General features: G+C 49.8%; 1 protein-coding gene across 7 annotated transcripts in view; it reads left to right on the top strand.

The window, feature by feature from the left end:
• The first annotated feature begins 963 nt into the window (after positions 1–963).
• NLRC5 (NLR family CARD domain containing 5) overlaps positions 964–17,073 on the top strand; it is a 59,132-nt gene continuing 43,022 nt past the window's right edge. The window contains exons 1-11 of one of the 7 annotated variants that reach the window (XM_049703791.1): positions 964–1,081; positions 1,443–1,554; positions 4,751–5,058; positions 5,864–5,923; positions 9,945–10,013; positions 11,201–12,875; positions 14,023–14,106; positions 14,252–14,335; positions 14,946–15,029; positions 15,152–15,241; positions 15,867–15,926. In XM_049703791.1, the coding sequence (XP_049559748.1) occupies positions 1,535–1,554; positions 4,751–5,058; positions 5,864–5,923; positions 9,945–10,013; positions 11,201–12,875; positions 14,023–14,106; positions 14,252–14,335; positions 14,946–15,029; positions 15,152–15,241; positions 15,867–15,926 (2,534 nt within the window). In that variant the 5' untranslated portion in view covers positions 964–1,081; positions 1,443–1,534. The remainder of the gene's footprint in view (positions 1,082–1,442; positions 1,555–4,750; positions 5,059–5,863; positions 5,924–9,944; positions 10,014–11,200; positions 12,876–14,022; positions 14,107–14,251; positions 14,336–14,945; positions 15,030–15,151; positions 15,242–15,866; positions 15,927–17,073) is intronic. The other 6 variants (XR_007474436.1, XM_033418988.2, XM_033418987.2 and 3 more) reach the window with 6 other exon arrangements.

The following is a 17,073-nucleotide window of genomic DNA, read 5'->3' as shown; positions in this document are numbered from 1 at the left end:
CCCGCGTCCCCTGCATCGGCAGGCGGACTCTCAACCACTGCGCCACCAGGGAAGCCCTTCTGCCCATTTTTTGATTGCATTTTTCATTTTTTTGTTATTGAGTTGTGTGAGATATTTGTATGTTTTGGAAATTAAGCCCTTGTCCGTCACATTATTTGCAAATATTTTCTCCCAGTCCGTAGGTTGTCTTTTCGTTTTGTTTACAGTTTCCTTTGCAGTACAAAAGCTTGTAAGTTTGATGAGGTCCCATTTGTTTATTTTTGCTTTTATTTCTCTTGCCTTGGGAGACTGACCTAAGAACATTGGTACGATTTATGTCAGAGAGTGTTTTGCCTATATTTTCTTCTAAGAGTTTTATGGTGTCATGTCTTATATTTAAGTCTTTAAGCCATTGAGTTTATTGTTGTGTATGGCGTGAGGGTGTGTTCTAACTTCATTGATTTACATGCAGCTGTCCAACTTTCCCAGCACCACTTGCTGAAGAGACCATCTTTTCCCCATTGTATATTTTTGCCTCCTTTGTCAAAGATTAATTGACCATAGGTGTGTGGGTTTATTTCTGGGCTCTCTATAGAATGTGCCCTCTTGGTGTGGATTGATCTAAAGTCTGGAACTTTGTTGTTACATTCCTCATACTTCGGAGATAATCAGTGCACACTACTCTCATCTTTTGCCTTTCTTCCATTCTTCCATGTACTTTTTAGCCATCTTTTTTCTTCTCTATTCCTTATTGTTAGATGAGATCTCTAAAGCTCTATTACGTAGGCATTTGTGCCAGAGCATCATTTTATTTTACTTTTTATTGAGATATAGTTGATGTACAATGTTATGTAAGTTACCTGTGTACAACATCATGATTCACAATTTTTAAAGGTTATACTCCATTCATAGTTATTAGAAAATATCAGAGCATCATTTTATTGTCCTCTTGGTGAGATAGTGATGGATGCCTCTGGGTTTTCTCATTAAGAAGAATGTTTGCTCTTGATTATTTAAAAACTTCTTCATGACGTATTAAGAGAGAAGACTGCACATGCTAACCTCTTTGGAGTTTTATTAGGAAAGGAAGCTGACATCTGTGGTAAGGATTATTCCATTTTCATCCAATAAATTAGCTGTAATAAGTCTGCTGAATTTGAGGAGCCTGCAGTGACGTCACTAGTCACTGTAAGGAGAATGTTCAAGTTGGAAGAGGAAGAGGGGCATCCTCTGGGCCAGATACGGCGGGAGGTGACACCAGGGAGGGCTGGGCTGTGAACAGTCCAGGGACAAAAAGAATCTTGGTTGGGGAAGAAGAAGATCTGTACCTGAAGACGAGGAGACTGTTTCTGGGTCTCTGTCCTCAGCAGTGTCAGGGGTATAGGGGTCAGTGCCTTCTTTACAGAATTCCTCTTGGAACTTGGAATAATGATGGGGAGAGTGCACTGTCTCCTCTCTCTTAGGGGCCTGTCCTATGGAAAGAACCTGAAAATCCAGCTCAGGAACTTGGCCCAGGAACCCATGAGACTCTCTCTGTGGACATCCTAGAACATCTATGATGAACCAGGAAGCCAGGTAGGTGATCATTCCCCTTTGCCTCCTCTCTTTCCCTCCCATCCACTCCTTCATCCCCCACCCTCCTACTGCCAAGACTGCACCCTACTGCTCCCTGGACTGCCCCCAATATAGCAAAGTTACCCTTAGTCACCCTTCAGCATGAGCGTGAGAATCATCAGACGCAGAACGTCAGCAAGGACCTGCGTCAGCATCTACCCTTGTCATGGATGGTGTGACCAAGGCCCTGACAGAGAAGAGATTTGCTCATATTAAGAGTGTATCAGGGCTTCCCTGGTGGCGCAGTGGTTGAGGGTCCGCCTGCCGATGCAGGGGACACGGGTTTGTGCCTCGGTCAGGGAAGATCCCACATGCCGCGGAGCGGCTGGACCGGTGAGCCATGGCCGCTGGGCCTGCGCATCCGGAGCCTGTGCTCCGCAACGGGAGAGGCCGCAACAGTGAGAGGCCCGCATATCGCAAAAAAAAAAAAAAAAAAAGTGTATCAGTTAAGACAAGCTAGTGTATGCTGCAGTAACAAACAACCTCCAAAGTCCCCGTGGCTTATGACAACATAAGTTATTTCCTGGTCTCAGTTCTTGTCTAATATGAATCGACTGGGGCCTCTAGTCCACATTATCCTCTTTCCCGGACCCAGGCTAAAGGAACAGCCGAGATCTGGAACTGCTGGCCACTGTGTTAGAGGAAAAGAGAGAACAAGGTGAACTTCTGCACAGACATGACGTGGGTCATTCTTTAGCATATTTCATTGCCAAAGCAAGTTTCGTGGCCATACCCAGTTTCAAAGGGGCAGGGAGATGCAATCCAACCAAAGGCCTAGAAAGAGAGTATCTGTGAACAGCCCTAATTCTGTGAACAGAGAATTAGTTACAGAGCTGGGACAGGCACACCCGTCTCCTAACTCTGGGACTGAGGCTCTTTCTACTATGAACCTCTGTCTCCAAGGCTATTTCCCACAGACTTTCACAATGACCAGCAATAATATAATGTGCTTTTTCTTCCAGGGATGGTTATTTTTAAAGAGCTTAAGGTCTTACCCCCAGGGGATAGAGCACTCATGGTGGAAACAATGGCATCATGTTAGACTGTCTAGAGGGGAAATTTGAATTTGAAGGACTTTCCCAGAAATTATACCATCCAGGCACTCCTCACTTCCGCCTGGCACCTTGCTGCCCTGGATGATTTCTTTATGGGCCATGTGATTTTGGACATTATAGCCCAGAAAAGAAACTGTGCCCTAGGCCATGTTCACATCCTTGTGCCAAGATCACACAAAGGGCAGGGATTAGCCCTTGTCTGGTGCCACCTAGGGATCTCAAGCCTTGGAAATTTACTGGCCTGAGAGGTAAGAAATCTCAGTTCTGAGCCTGGCCCTGCCATGGACTTGTATGATGACCTTGGGCATGTCCTTTACCCTTCCTTGGCCTAGTCTTTCCATCTCTTCAGTGGGGATGGCGATCCCTGCCCATGCCATAGATGTGAGCATGTTTCATGAATTCTAAAGCCCTGTGCCTGAGCAAGGAGTTGTTGCTATTAGTTTAGTTGGGGAAGGATGACCAGAGGGGCTGGGGACATGTGCCCAGTAGGCCTCTGCCGAGGGTCAAGGGAGAAGCTGGGGTCTGAACCCCAGGACACATGGTCTTTGCCCCAGCCTCTGGGAGTTGGTATGGCTGGCCCCTGGGCAGGCCTCCTACCTTTTTCAGAGTTAGAAGTGGAGTCTCTGGAGTTGTGATAATTAGATGAGACACATAAAGCTCGTATAACAGTGCCTAACACATAGTAAGTGCTTTCTGAGTGTTTGCCTCTATTATTAAGGAAATAGTACCAGAAAGTACATTTGGAAATGTTATAGTATATTCCACTGTATTATGGATAACCAGTTAGTTAATCTCTCACTGTTGGATATTTAGGTTGCTTCCAATTTTTTATTTTTTTTATTTTTTTATTTTATTTTATTTTTTTTCGGTACGCGGGCCTCTCACTGTTGTGGCCTCTCCCGTTGCGGAGCACAGGCTCCGAACGCGCAGGCTCAGCGGCCATGGCTCACGGGCCCAGCCGCTCCGCAGCATGTGGGATCTTCCCGGACCGGGGCACGAACCCGGTGTCCCCTGCATTGGCAGGCGGACTCTCAACCACTGCGCCACCAGGGAAGCCCTTTTATTTATTTATTTATTTTTGCTTCCAATTTTTAACTATTAAAAATAATCCTGCAGTGCACAGCTTTGTAACTAAAAATTCTGTGTACCTCCATGATTGTTTCCTAAGGCTAGAGTGTTAGAAATGGAATTGCTGAATCAAAGGGCCTACAGACTTTTTAGGCTTTCACTACATGTGTCCCTTGCCTTATATTAGTACTCCTACCAGCAGGTTGTTTGAGAGTTCCAGTTTAGAAGGGGAGAATTTGCTTAGAGAGAGAGAGGAGATGGTCTGTATTAGCTAGGATTATATTTCACTGTGAATAGCAGAAAGGCCCAAGCAACAGGGGTTTACACAGAATAGAAATGTATTTCCTTGTCATGTAATAGAAATTCAAAGTCAGAGAGTCCAGGGCAGGAAAGCTTTACCCTCCGTCTTCCTCAGTGCTGGCTTCTACCTCATAATCCAACATGGCTGCCCAAGTTTCAGTCATCACATCGGCATTCCACCCAACAGGAAGAAACAAAGAATGATATACAACATTTCCGCCTACATCCCATTGGCCCAAATTTAATTACATGGATACATCTAACTACAAGGGAGGCTGAGAAATATAGTCTATTCCATATGACCAGGGAATATTCAGGGGTTCTAGTACTAAGGAAGAAGGGAAGAACAGATTTTGGGGGACAGCTAGTTGTCTCTGCCATGAGCTTAGCTCACACAGAGAGCAGCACAAATGGGTCCATGGAAACAAGAATGAATTAAAGCATCATCAGGGCATTATCCACGGGGGATGAACTAGACCATTCCAGAGCCAATACATAGGCACAGATTAATTTTGCAAAGGATGCAGAAGAAGGAGATTAATTTCTGGGACCGAGCTCTGGGCAACGGCATTGAGACTCCACGGAGAGGACACTTCTTTGTCTTCTGTGTCTGTCTCTTCTCTTCCCCTCAGATGTAGGGGGTGGTTTGTGACTTCCCCTCTTGGCTTCCCCCCAGCTGAGTTGTCCCCCAGCTGAGTTGTCCCCCAGCTCACCTGCCTACCTGGTCCCTGCAGGGCCGGGCTGCTCACGGACCCCATCAGCCTCCAGCTGGGCACCGAGAACCTGTGTGGATGTCTCGTGAGGCTGCTCAGCAAAGACCCAGAATGGCTGAGCGCCAAGGTGAAGTTCTTCCTCCCCAACATGGACCTGGGCTCCGGGGACCAGTCCCCAGACCCCACACAGAGGGTCATCCAACAACTCAGCAAACTGCACACCCAGGGTCAGAGCACCTGGCAGGAGTTCATCCACTGCGTGTGCATGGAGCTGGACGTACCACTGGAGCTGGAGGTGCCGTTGCTGAGCATTTGGGGCCACGGAGATGGTAAGAGTGGCCGTGAGAAGTGGGGAGCCAGAGAGGCCCAGGCGAGGCCAGGACCTGTCTGGCTCAGAGACAGCATGGCCAAACCAGGAACAAAATTCCATGTTTCTGCACACCTGCCAGAGCAAATGCCTTAACACCACCAAATCCACTGGGGACCTGGAAGACTCCTCCTTCCACCTTGTACCACCCCAGTTGCCCAGAAAGGCAGGATGCACAGAGAGAAAGGACCAGGTGACTTCTTCCTGCCAGGAAATTCCAAATAGCCTGTAACACCCAAGAGGTTTCTTTTCGCAATGCAGTCAGAAAGTCAGAGAGAGAGCCCTCGGACTACTGCTGCTGCGCAGGCTGACTGAACTCTGTTCTGTCCAGCGAACGTTTCTTGGGCTCTTTCTATTTATACAGCACCGTGGGGAAGCACAGAACATTGAGGGGTGACGGTGTTCTTGGAGAGAAAGTGAGAACTTTCTCAAGAACTCTACGAGGCAGAGTGCAGGGCAGGCGGGGAGGCACAGTGTACACACGCATGGATACACACATACGTGTGTGCGCACAAGCAGGCATAAACGCATGTGCGTGCACACGCATACCTATATGTGCACAAACCTTTAGAAATGCACACGTGTCTGCCCCCAGCTGCCTTCAAGGCTCACCACCAGCTGTGCCCTCCACAGATCACTGAGTGTAGATGTCTCCCTTGCTGGGAACCCACCCTGAGGGATGAGCCCAGAGCCAGACATGGGGCCAGAGCTGGTCCCAGGGCATCCTAGCACATGCCCATAGCATATTATCTCCTCCCCTCTTCCAGGCTTCCCCAGGCAGCTGGACATTGGCGAGGAAAGCCAACCAGACTCTCAGCTCCACCCTGGTAAGGCCCGGGGCTGGGGAGTGGGAGTGGGGGTGAGCACGCGAAGTCCACCTCAAACCCAGAGCAGGCTGGTGGTGGCTGGTCACAGCCGTTTCCCATAAACCAGCCTCCTCATCCTTGGACCCATCTGCACGCTTCCCAGGTCCCTCACCACGACTCCCAGCCTCACCCGCACCCCCTCTCTGCCCCTCAAGGCTTTGGCCTGTCCTGATACATGTTCCCAGGAGTCTAACCTGGAGCCTCCTGGGAGAGTCTGAAGTTGTCAGCCCTTGACCACTGCCAGAATCCCCCCCCTGGTTTCACTAGGGGAAGCCCGTTCTCACTTCCCTGTCCCCAAGCCTCAGGGCCTCGTGCTCCAGCCCCACAGACTCAGGCCCCTCACCATTCAGACACCCGCAGGCCTGACACTAACCCACAAACTGCCGTCCACACCCAGGGAGCCTCTGACTGATTTTCTGACGGAGCGCAGCGAGCTCAACGATCAGATGGTCCGCCTCACTGATTCATAGGCCACACTCTGTTCAGAATCTTTCTTTTGTTTTTCTTTTTACTGTGGTAAATTACATGGAACCAAATTTACCATCATGACTACTTTTGAGTGTACAGTTCAGTGTATTAAATACACTCACATCATCATGCCACCACCACCATCCATCTCCATAATTCTTTTCATCTTGTAAAGCAAACTCTACCCATTAAACAATAGCTCTCCATTCAGCCCTCCCCCAGCCCCTGGTAACCACCATTTACCTTCTCTCTCTATGACTTTAGCTACTCTAAGTACATTGTATAAGTGGAATCATACAATATTTGTCCTTTTTGACGGGCTTATTTCGCTTAGCATAATGTCCTCGAGGTTCATCCATGTTGTAGCAAGTGTCAGAATTTCCTTCCTTTTTAAGGCTAATATTCCACTGTATGTGTAAATCACATTTTGCTTATCCATTCATCCTTCGGTGGACTCTTGGGTTGTTTCCATATTTTAGCTATTGTGAATAATGCTGCTATGAATATGGGTAAACAAATATCTCTTCAAGACCCTGCTTCAATTCTTTTGAATATATATCTAGGATCCAGGGTCATATATCAACTCTATTTTTAATTTTTTGAGACACCTCCACAGTGTTTTCCACAGAAGCTTCACCATTTTACATTCCTACCAACAGCGCACAAGGGTTCCAGTTTCTCCACATCCTCACCAACACTTTTTGTTTTCTGTTTTTTTGATAGTTGCCATCCTAATGGGTGTGAGGTGGTATCTCATTGTAGTTTTGATTAGCATTTCCCTAATGATTAGTGATTTTTAAATATTTATTTATTTATTTATGTTGCACTGGGTCTTAGTTGTGGTATGCGGGATCTTTAGTTGCAGCGTGCAGGGTCTTTAGTTGTGGTGTGTGGACTCTTAGTTGTGGCATGCGGGACATAGTTCCCCGACCAGGGATCGAACCCGGGCCCCCTGCATTGGGAGTACGGAGTCTTACCCACTGGCCCACCAGGGAAGTCCCAATGATTAGTGATGTTGAACGCCTTTTCATGTGCTTATTGGCCGTTCATATATCTTTTTTGGAGAAATGTCTGTTCAAGTCCTTTGCCCATTTTGAATTGGCTTCTTTGGTTTTTTGTTGTGGAGTTTTAGGAGTTCTGTCTATATTATGGATATTAATCCCTTATCAGATACATGGTTTGCAAATATTTTCTCCTATTCTGTGGGTTGCCTTTTTACTCTGTGGGTAGAGTCTTGTGATGTATGATTTTAAAAATTTTTATGAAGTCCAATTTTTCTATTTATTCTTTTGATGTCTGTGCCTTTGGTGTCATCTCCAAGAAATCATTGCCAGTCCCAGTGTCGTACACTTTCATCTTATGTTTGCTTCTAAGAGTTTTATTGTTTTAGGTCTTACATTTAGACCCTTGATCCACTTGGAGTTAGGTTTTGTATTTGGTGTTAGGTAAGAGTCCAACTTTATTCCTTTGCATGTGGATATCCAGTTTTCCCAGCACCATTTGTTTAAAAGACTGTCCTTTCCCCCACTGAATGGTCTTGGCACCCTTGTCAAAAATCACTTGATCATATATGTGAGGGTTTACTTCTGGGCTGTCTATTCTATTCCATTGGTCTTTATGTCTGTCTTTATGCCGATACCACACTGTTTTTGATTATTGTAGCTTTGTAGTAAGTTTTGAAATCAGGAAGTGTGAATCCTCCAGTTTTGTTCCTTTTCGGGATTGTTTTGACCATTTGGGGTCCCTTGAGATTCCACATGAATTTTAGGATGGGCTCTATTTCTGCAAAAAAAGGCATTGGGATTGTAATAGAGATTGCATTGAATCTGTAGATCCCTTTGGGTAATACTGAAATTTTCAACATTATTAAGTCTTCCAACTCACGAACATGTGTTTCATTTATTTATGTCTCCTTTAATTTCTTTCAGCAACATTCTGTAGTTTTCATTGTACAAATCTTTCACGTCCTTGGTTAAGTTAATTCCTAAGTATTTTGTTCTTTTTGATACTACTGTAGATGGAATTAGTTTGGTCATTTTCTTTTCAGATTGTTCATTGTTCATGTATAGAAATGTAACTGACTTTTTTTTTAACATCTTTATTGGGGGTAACTGACTTTTGTGTGTTGACTTTATATCCTGCTACTTTGCTGAATTCATTTATTAGTTCTAACAGCTTTTTTGTGGCTGTCTTTGGGGTTTTCTGCATATAAGATCTGATCATCTGCAAACAGAGATAAGCTGACTTCTTTTTTCCAATTTGGCTGCCTTTTATTTCTTTTTCTGGCGTAATTGCTCTGGCTAGAGCTGCCAGCTCTGTGTTGAGTTGAAGTGGTGAATGCAGGCATCCTTCCCTTGTTCCTGATCTTAGAGGAAAAGCTTTCCGTCTTTGACCATTAAGTATGATGTTTGCTGTGGTTTCAGAACCTTTATTTCTATAGAAATATTGACTTTTTACTTATATCTGTGCATGGCTATAACAGAAAACATCCATCCCGTAATCCTAGCTCCCCAATAAGTCAAAACTGTTTGATACCTGGTCCCTCTGTCCCTTATCACTGAGCTGGAATACTTGTCACCTGGCTGTGGCCAGGCCTGGTTGATATTTAGCTAGTGAGTCCGTTATTAGTAAAAGACTCGTTAAAATATTGAAATACAAGGGAATTCCTTGGTGTTCCAGTGGTTAGGACTCAGTGCTGTCCCTGCCGAGGGCGCAGGTCAATCCCTGGTCGGGGAACTAAGATCCTGCAAGCCGCTCAGTGCCCCCCAATATATCTTACACTGATTTCAGCCCCTCTTCGGGACCCCTGGGTTTCCCTGCAGACCAGCATCTAAAAGTTTAACACCTGGCGGGGCAAGAGACCTGCTCCAGCGGCCGTTCTGATTGATCACCAGTGCCTGGCTGTAGGAGTGTCCTGCTTTACTTCTTAAAATTCTTCCATAGCCCTCTTTCTTTCTTCCTCCCCTCCTTTCTGTCTCCCCTTCCTTCTTGTTCTCCTTCTTCCTTTCCCAACCTCTTCTGAAAGGTATTAAAGTGACTCTTGAAAATCCATGCAACCAGACAAGAACTCATGAAACTAGTAAGAGAAGTGAGGAAGTTTGGAAGATGTGAAAAAAAGGGGATAAAACACACTGGTACAGGAGGGAGGGCACAGGCCTGACGAAGCCTCGTGGAAGCTCCACTTTTCCAACCAGCAGTGCCCAGAGCTGGGTGCTTTCCAAGCCATTTAGTGCTTGAGGCTGTTGGCTGTGGGCCCTGCTTCCTGCATTCTGGGCTGGGAGATGCCCAGGCCCAGAGCCTCCAGCCCTCTCACTTGGGCCTGGGACCCCTCTGCAAACAGGAACTGATGCTGGTGCAGCCTTTGCCTGCCGTCTGCCTTCACTCAGTCCCTGCACGTGGATATACTTGTCTGGCTGCTGCCTGTCTGTGGAATGGAGCTCCCTGAAGGTGCTGGCTACCCCCTCAGCCCAGGCCCCCAGACCTCACCCCTTACTCCTTCCTTCATTCTTTCCAGGACTTAAGCGGCCTCATCAGAGCTGTGGGTCCTCACCTTGCCCAAAGCAGTTCAAGAAGCAGGAGCAAGGTGGGTACCAAGGTGGGGGGGGGGGGGGGCCCGAACACTGGATTGGATTGCCTTGGGGCAAGGACACAGATCCTGGACTCTGTCCCCTGAAAACAGGCTTCCAGTCATGGGCCCCCTGACTCTTGTCTTCCAAGCTCCCAGGAGGGAAGAAGAGGAGGTCCTGGGTGGGCAGAGGAGAGAGCTAGGTCTGGCAAGGAAGCACCTTGCCCAGTGGGCCACAGCGGGGCTTCTCCAGAGACGGCTCAGCTGAAGGAGCTCAAAGCATCCCAGCAGGTCTCAGCTTCACCATCCAGGCTTTTCTGGGGATACTCCGATGTCCTCAGGGTTGAGGGAGCTCCAGGGATGTAAACAGCATGACCTCAGAACTGGGCTCCCATTGGCCAGTTTAGGGCTGAGCTGGATAGCAAGGCAGAAGCCTTGGGGGCCCCTGGGAAGACATGGGGGCTGCTGTGGACCGGTCAGGCCGGGACAGAAACTTCTGTCATTCTCCACCAGTTGTCCCACCAGCTGGGAAACCCAGCCCCATGGGGCATAGCCAGAGGATTCACAGCTGGTCAGAGGATTCATATCTGTATAAAATAGGACACTATGTCAGGCGCCCCCCCAGCAGGGGTATCCAGTGTCCCCCAACAGTGGCCCCGGGCCCTCCCCTGGGCCACCCAAGATCTCCCAAATGACCCTGCAATTAAAGTCAACACCCGGCAATGTAGGTATTGACTATTGACCAGCTTCCGCAGTTCCGATTGTCCAGTGCCTGGGCCCACAGCGTGTTAGTGGTCATCGTGGGCATCACACAGCTGAAACACTGTGGGGATGGGGGCCGCAGGCAGGTTACTTTGATATCACAGTGAAAGCTTGTTGCAATAAGATATTACAAAGGAAGTGCCCCCTTTCCCCTCCCCCATCTCATTGAAAACTTTACACCACTTACATTGTTGCAAAACAAATAGAGCCGTGGTCCACACTTCCCCATTCCTACGTCCCTGTGTAAACGGCTGTCAGAGCCTGTGCTTCTGTAGAGCCAATTAATTCTAGGAATTTGGGGGGCATAAGAGCACCTGTGTGCTCTTGCCGTCCCCCATCCCCATACGTACATGGCCAAGGCTACAGGCTCCCAACAACCTGATACTGTGGTGAGCGGCGCGGGGAGGCCCCCGGCTCTCATGCAATCTCCCTGTCCCCTGCAGAGCTGGCCAAGAGGTACCTGCAGCTGCTTAGGACTTCTGCCCAGCAGCGCTATGCCGACAGGACCCCCAGGCCAGGGCAGCCGCTTGCCTTCCCCCAAGTCTACATCCCTCCAATCTTGCAATGGAGCCGGGCCTCAGCACCCTTCGACGCTCAGGAGGGGGCCGTTAGAGGGGACCCCAAGGCGGAAGATGGCACCGACGTGAACATTCGGGACCTCTTCAATACCAAGGCCAACAGGGGCCCAAGAGTGACGGTGCTTCTGGGGAAGTCGGGCATGGGCAAGACCACGCTGGCCCACCGGCTCTGCCAGAAGTGGGCTGATGGGCAGCTGGACCGCTTCCAGGCCCTGTTCCTGTTCGAATTCCGCCAGCTCAACGTGATCACAGGTTTCTTGACGCTACCCCAGCTCCTTTTTGATCTGTACCTGAGGCCTGAGGCTGGCCCCGAGGCCGTCTTCGAGTACCTGCAGGAGAATGCTAATGGAACCCTGCTGATCTTTGATGGGCTGGACGAGGTCTTCCACCCCTGCTCCAGCAAGGAGACTGCAGGCCCTGAGGACCCAGCATCAGCCCTCACCCTCTTCTCCCGCCTCTGCCGTGGGACCCTCCTGCCGGGCTGCTGGGTAATGGCCACCTCCCGTCCAGGGAAGCTGCCCGCCTGCCTGCCCACCGAGGTGGCCACAGTCCACATGTGGGGCTTTGACGGACCACGGGTGGAGGAGTACGTGAGCCGCTTCTTCAGTGACCAGCCATCCCAGGAGGCAGCCCTAGCAGAGCTGCGGGCAGACAGACGTCTCTGGAGCATGTGTGCCCTGCCCGCTCTGTGCCGAGTCGCCTGCCTCTGCCTCTACCATCTGCTCCCGGGCAGCTCTCCAGGCCAGTCTGCGGCCCTCCTGCCCACCATGACCCAGAACTACGTGCAGATGGTGCTAACCCTCAGCCCCCAAGGGTTCCTGCCTGCCGAGTCCCTGCTGGGTCTCGGGGAGGTGGCCCTGCGGGGCCTGGAGACAGGGAAGGTCATCTTCTCTGCAGGTGACATCCCTCCACCCGTGATGGCCTTCGGGGCTGCCCTCGGCCTGATGACCTCCTTCTGTGTGTGCACGGGGCCCGGGCACCAGGAGACAGGCTATGCCTTCACCCACCTAAGCCTGCAGGAGTTTTTTGCTGCCCTGCACCTGATGGCCAGCCCCCAGGTGGACAAAGATACACTCTCCCAACATGTCACCCTCACTTCTCGCTGGGTACAGCGAAGCAAAGCTAGACTGGGCCTCACAGACCACCTCCCCACCTTTCTGGCGGGCCTGGCATCCTGTGCCTGCCGCCCCTTCCTCAGCCTCCTGGCACGGCAGGACGAGGCCTGGGTGGGTACCAAGCAGGCAGCAGTGGTGCAAGCACTGAGGAAGTTGGCCACCCGCAGGCTCACGGGACCAAAAGTTGTAGAGCTGTGTCACTGTGTGGGTGAAACACAGGTGCCTGAGCTGGCTGGCTTCACAGCCCAGAGCCTCCCCCGTCAAATGCCCTTCCACAACTTCCTGCTGACCTACGCCGACCTGGCTGCCCTGACCAACATCCTAGGGCACAGGGATGCCCCCATCCACCTGGATTTTGAGGGCTGCCCCCTGGAGCCCCGCTGCCCTGAAGCCCTGGCAGGCTGTGGGCAGGTAGAGAATCTCAGGTGAGAATAAGGACAGGGGAGCTCTGGGGGGTACCTGGGAACATCCCTGGGAGAGAACTGGACTTTTGGGAGAGCGGAGGCCAGCCAGTCTCGGCAGAACCCAGCTGAGGAAAACTGAGGAAGAATCTTGAATATCAGAACAGATAGGTCCTTCCTTACTGCCCCTTAGCCTGTGACACGGTGAGGAAGCTCCTTGCCTCTCCAGGAACTCTGGGGTCCAGTTAGATCTCCTCTAGTTATGGTTTCTGGATTCAGTCTTTCCCTCTTTTTCTCTCAGTCATGGGCTGGAGCATCTGATCCAGGCTGTGCGATTAGAGCCTCTTTGCTTTGGACAGGGTATTTAACCTCTCAGCCTGAGTCTCTTTATGCCTAAAATGAATCAGTAATAATACCTCCTTGATAGGGTTGTTGGGAGAATGAGATGAAATAATGCATGAAAAACACTTCATGGCACAGTTCCTGGCACAGAGTAAAGGCTCGATATGTGTAGTAGCTAGAGAAAAGTTTAGGCTGCAATAACAAAGAATCCCTCCCCCTCCATATACAGTGGATTAAATAATGTGGTGGTTTTGGTTTTTGTTTTTGTTTTCACTCTTATGGAAGACTCAGAGGTAAGTGGTCCAGGTCAGTGGGATGGCTCAGCTCCACATGGCCATGAAGAGACCCAGGTCCCTTCCGTGGTTGCAGCATCATCTCCTTGGGCATCTTGATCTGCGTGGTCAGAGCTGGGTCACAGACACATCTGTGCTCTGGCTTGGGGGAAAGTAAAGAGAGAACACGGATTAGACATGCCCAATGGGTTAAAGCTCAGTCCTGGAAATAGAGCACATCCTTTCCATTCACATTCCAGTGGTGACAACATAGTCGGAGTCGTATGGTCACACTGAGCTGCAGGGGAGGCTGGGAAACACCAACTCTGGCCGGGAAACCATGTTCCCAGTGATAGCTACAGCGGAGAATGGGTTTTGGTAGACGATTAGCAGTGTCTGCCATAATATGTATTTGTTACTACTACAACAATTACACCAACAACTACTACTATTGCCATTACTGGATTAAATTCCATCTCTCAGAGGAGGGAATGGGTGATGAAGTCTAAGCCCTGCCCACCATTGATCTTCTGCCACTTCGCCTCTTCCCGTGGCAGCTTTAAGAGCAGGAAGTGTGGGGACGCCTTTGCCGAAGCCCTCTCCAGGTGCTTGCCGACAATGGGGAGCCTGAAGAAGCTGGGGTGAGTCAGGGCTTGGGACCGAGATGGATCCTCAGCCGGCGATGCTTGGAACTCTCCTCCCGCCCCTCAACCCTGCACAGGGCAGATTCCTGGTCTGTCCCCTTTCCCATCCCCATTCTTCCCACTATCTTTGCTTACCCTGTAGGTTAGCAGGAAGTAAGATCACTGCTCAAGGCATCAGCCACCTGGTGCAGGCTCTGCCCCTCTGTCCACAGCTGGAAGAGATCAGGTGAGTGATCTCCAGGAGGGCTCGCTGGCTGAGGGGAGGATGCACTGTCCAGGTCCCAGGGCCCCCCTTGAGCCTGGACTGGGTCCTGTATATTCCATTAGGGTCTGGCCACTACTTTTTCAGTGAGACCCAGAGAGGAGAGGCATCAATCCAAGAACTGGGTGGGACTGGATCCAAACACAAGGCTCCCAGAGACCCCAGAGAAGTGCTAATATTTTGGGACATCTTGAAGGAGCTTGAGTTTTGAGGGTCCCTCCCTTCTTTCTGTGACCCTGAGAGAAGGCAGGTGCTGTGTGGGTACACATAAAGGCATGAAACACACACATACGTCCACATTCATGCACATATGTGCACACACACTTGCACTTGCCTGCTCACTTAAGTATATGCCACACATACATGCACGTGTGCAGCACACACATGCCTGCACACTTAGATCCACATACAGAGGGCCTTTCCTCCTAGCTGGGCCTGCTGGATACCACGAACTTCTCGTAGGCCCCTATCTTGTGTCTCCTGCATGAAGATGGCCACGGCTGTCGCCTGCCACCTGGGGCTCCCAAGTCTCTCAACCCCAAGGCTGAGGGACTGGGCCTCGGTCTCCCTACAGCTTTCGGGACAACCAGCTCAAGGACTGGGAGGTGCTGAGCATCGTGGAGGTACTGCCTTGCCTGCCGCGGCTCCGGAAGCTTGAGTAAGCTGTCTTTCCACCCCCCCTGCCTGAGTGACCTCCCCCTCCTCCCTTGGAGAGCAGAGAGAGTCTGGGGTGGATGGGATGGGGGATTCACTCCTGACACCTTTGCCACAATCATGCAGCCTGAGCCTCAGCAAGTTCTCCGTGTCAACCCTCCTCTCCTTGACGAATGTGGCAGTCACGTGCCCCACCGTCAGGATGCTGCAGGTCAGGTGAGCAGGGGGAATGGGGTCCTGGCCTTCAGGGTCTTGAGAAAAGGGGAGGAGAAAGTGGGGATGGGAAAAGGAGGAGGCCACTGGTCTGCAAGACCTACGTGTGCGTGCATGAGTCTTGTTTTACTCACATCAGTATCTCCAGAGCCCAGCTCAGTCCTGGCACCTCGTACTCAATAAATAGTGAATGAGTGGAAAGATAAATGGATAGACGGATGGATGGGTGGTTGAGGGAATGAATCAACAAATCTAGGAACAATAGGCAGAGCGGAGGGAATCCTGAGTCCCGTGTCGCTCTCCGTGGTGCTGAACTAGCCAGTTGGGGTCGCGGGGTAGATGAAGTGTAATGCCTCTTAATCCCAACACTGCGGCTCCTATAGAAACTCTCAGCATTCCTAACTTTTGTAATTTTTCTAGCAAAAATTGTTTTCCTGACTTTTTAAAACACTCAGGGTTCGTCTAGCAACGACATAGTCACAATTTTACATGTCTGATATTGAGCACTTATGCCAGTTCTGTTTCTGTGTCGATTACAAAATCAGCTTTCTCTGGATGTTTGGGGCAGCACAGGGTGCACAGGTAGGGCTGGTGTACTGGTTTCACGGCTCAGTGTCTGACCCTGCAGGAAGGCGGACCTCATCTTCCTTCTATCCCCACCCACAGAGACGGCTACAGAGCTACAAGGGTAAGAAGCTAGGGATGGGGTGGGCTTGGGCTCATTCTGAGAAGCAATCTGGGCTTAGGTAGTTGTGGGGAAAAGTGGCAAAAAGAGTTTAGGAAGAGCTGGAATGCGGGGATTTTTCTTGCTACTGCTCCCCTGGGAAATGACTTACTTCTCAGAGTTGGCCAAGGTCTTAGCTTCCTCTAGTGTCTCTGGACCACATCCAGCTCCTGTGATGAGCGGGCATCATCAGAAGTCTCAGAGTGAATCAGACCCTTAGGGAGGACATGAAGATATGGTGAGACTGGCGATACTATGCAGGGAAAACTCTTCCAATTAAAAAAGGAGGAAGGCAATTATGGTACCAACATCTTAGACTTGTTCTGAGAATTAAATGAATTAACACATTTAAAGTGCCTAGAGCACTGCTGGCATCCAGTTGCCATTCAAGTGCTAGCTGTTCCAGCTGTGCATGGATTCCAGCTTGGCCAGTCCTTACTGGGCAGAAATAGGGAAGTTGCCTTTCCATTAAAGAACTTTCTGTGTTTCCCTCACATCCCTCCCTGTGAGACTCAGAAACACATGAAGTTGTATGTCCTCATGCAAGTCCTTTCCCTGCTCTGAGCCTCAGTTTCCTCACCCATACAGGGATCTGGGAGGACCAATGTCTTTTTACCCTCTGACTGCACAGAGCTATGATGCCCAATACGGTAGCTACTAGCCCATGTGGCTATTTAATTTTATATTAATTAAAATTGAATAAAGTGATCATTTCAGTTCATCAGCCACTTTAGCCACATTTCAAGTGCTCAATGGCCACAGTTGGCTAGTGGCTCCCATAGTGGATGGAACAAATACAAAACATTTCCATCCTTGCAGAGAGTTCTTTTGGACAGCACTGATCTAGAAGTCTATGAAAATCCATGATGTTCCAGCATCCCTGCAGACCCCGGTCCTCCCCTGGCCCAGTTGGAGAGAACACTTGGTGGTGCCTTGGCTTCCCACAGCCTGCACCCACATGCGGTCCATGCTCCTGGCCTTCTGAACCACAGATGGTACATCTACAAATGGAGACTATGGCATCTTAGACAACAGCAGCTTCTTTTCACTAAGCCTGCACTTTGCTAAGCTTGCCTATGCTGGGCACTTGACCATACATCGTCTCATTCAG

Source organism: Orcinus orca, chromosome 20 (genome assembly GCF_937001465.1).
Source record: "Orcinus orca chromosome 20, mOrcOrc1.1, whole genome shotgun sequence".
Taxonomy (NCBI): Eukaryota; Metazoa; Chordata; class Mammalia; order Artiodactyla; family Delphinidae; genus Orcinus; species Orcinus orca.
This window is presented reverse-complemented; position numbering and strand designations above follow the sequence as displayed.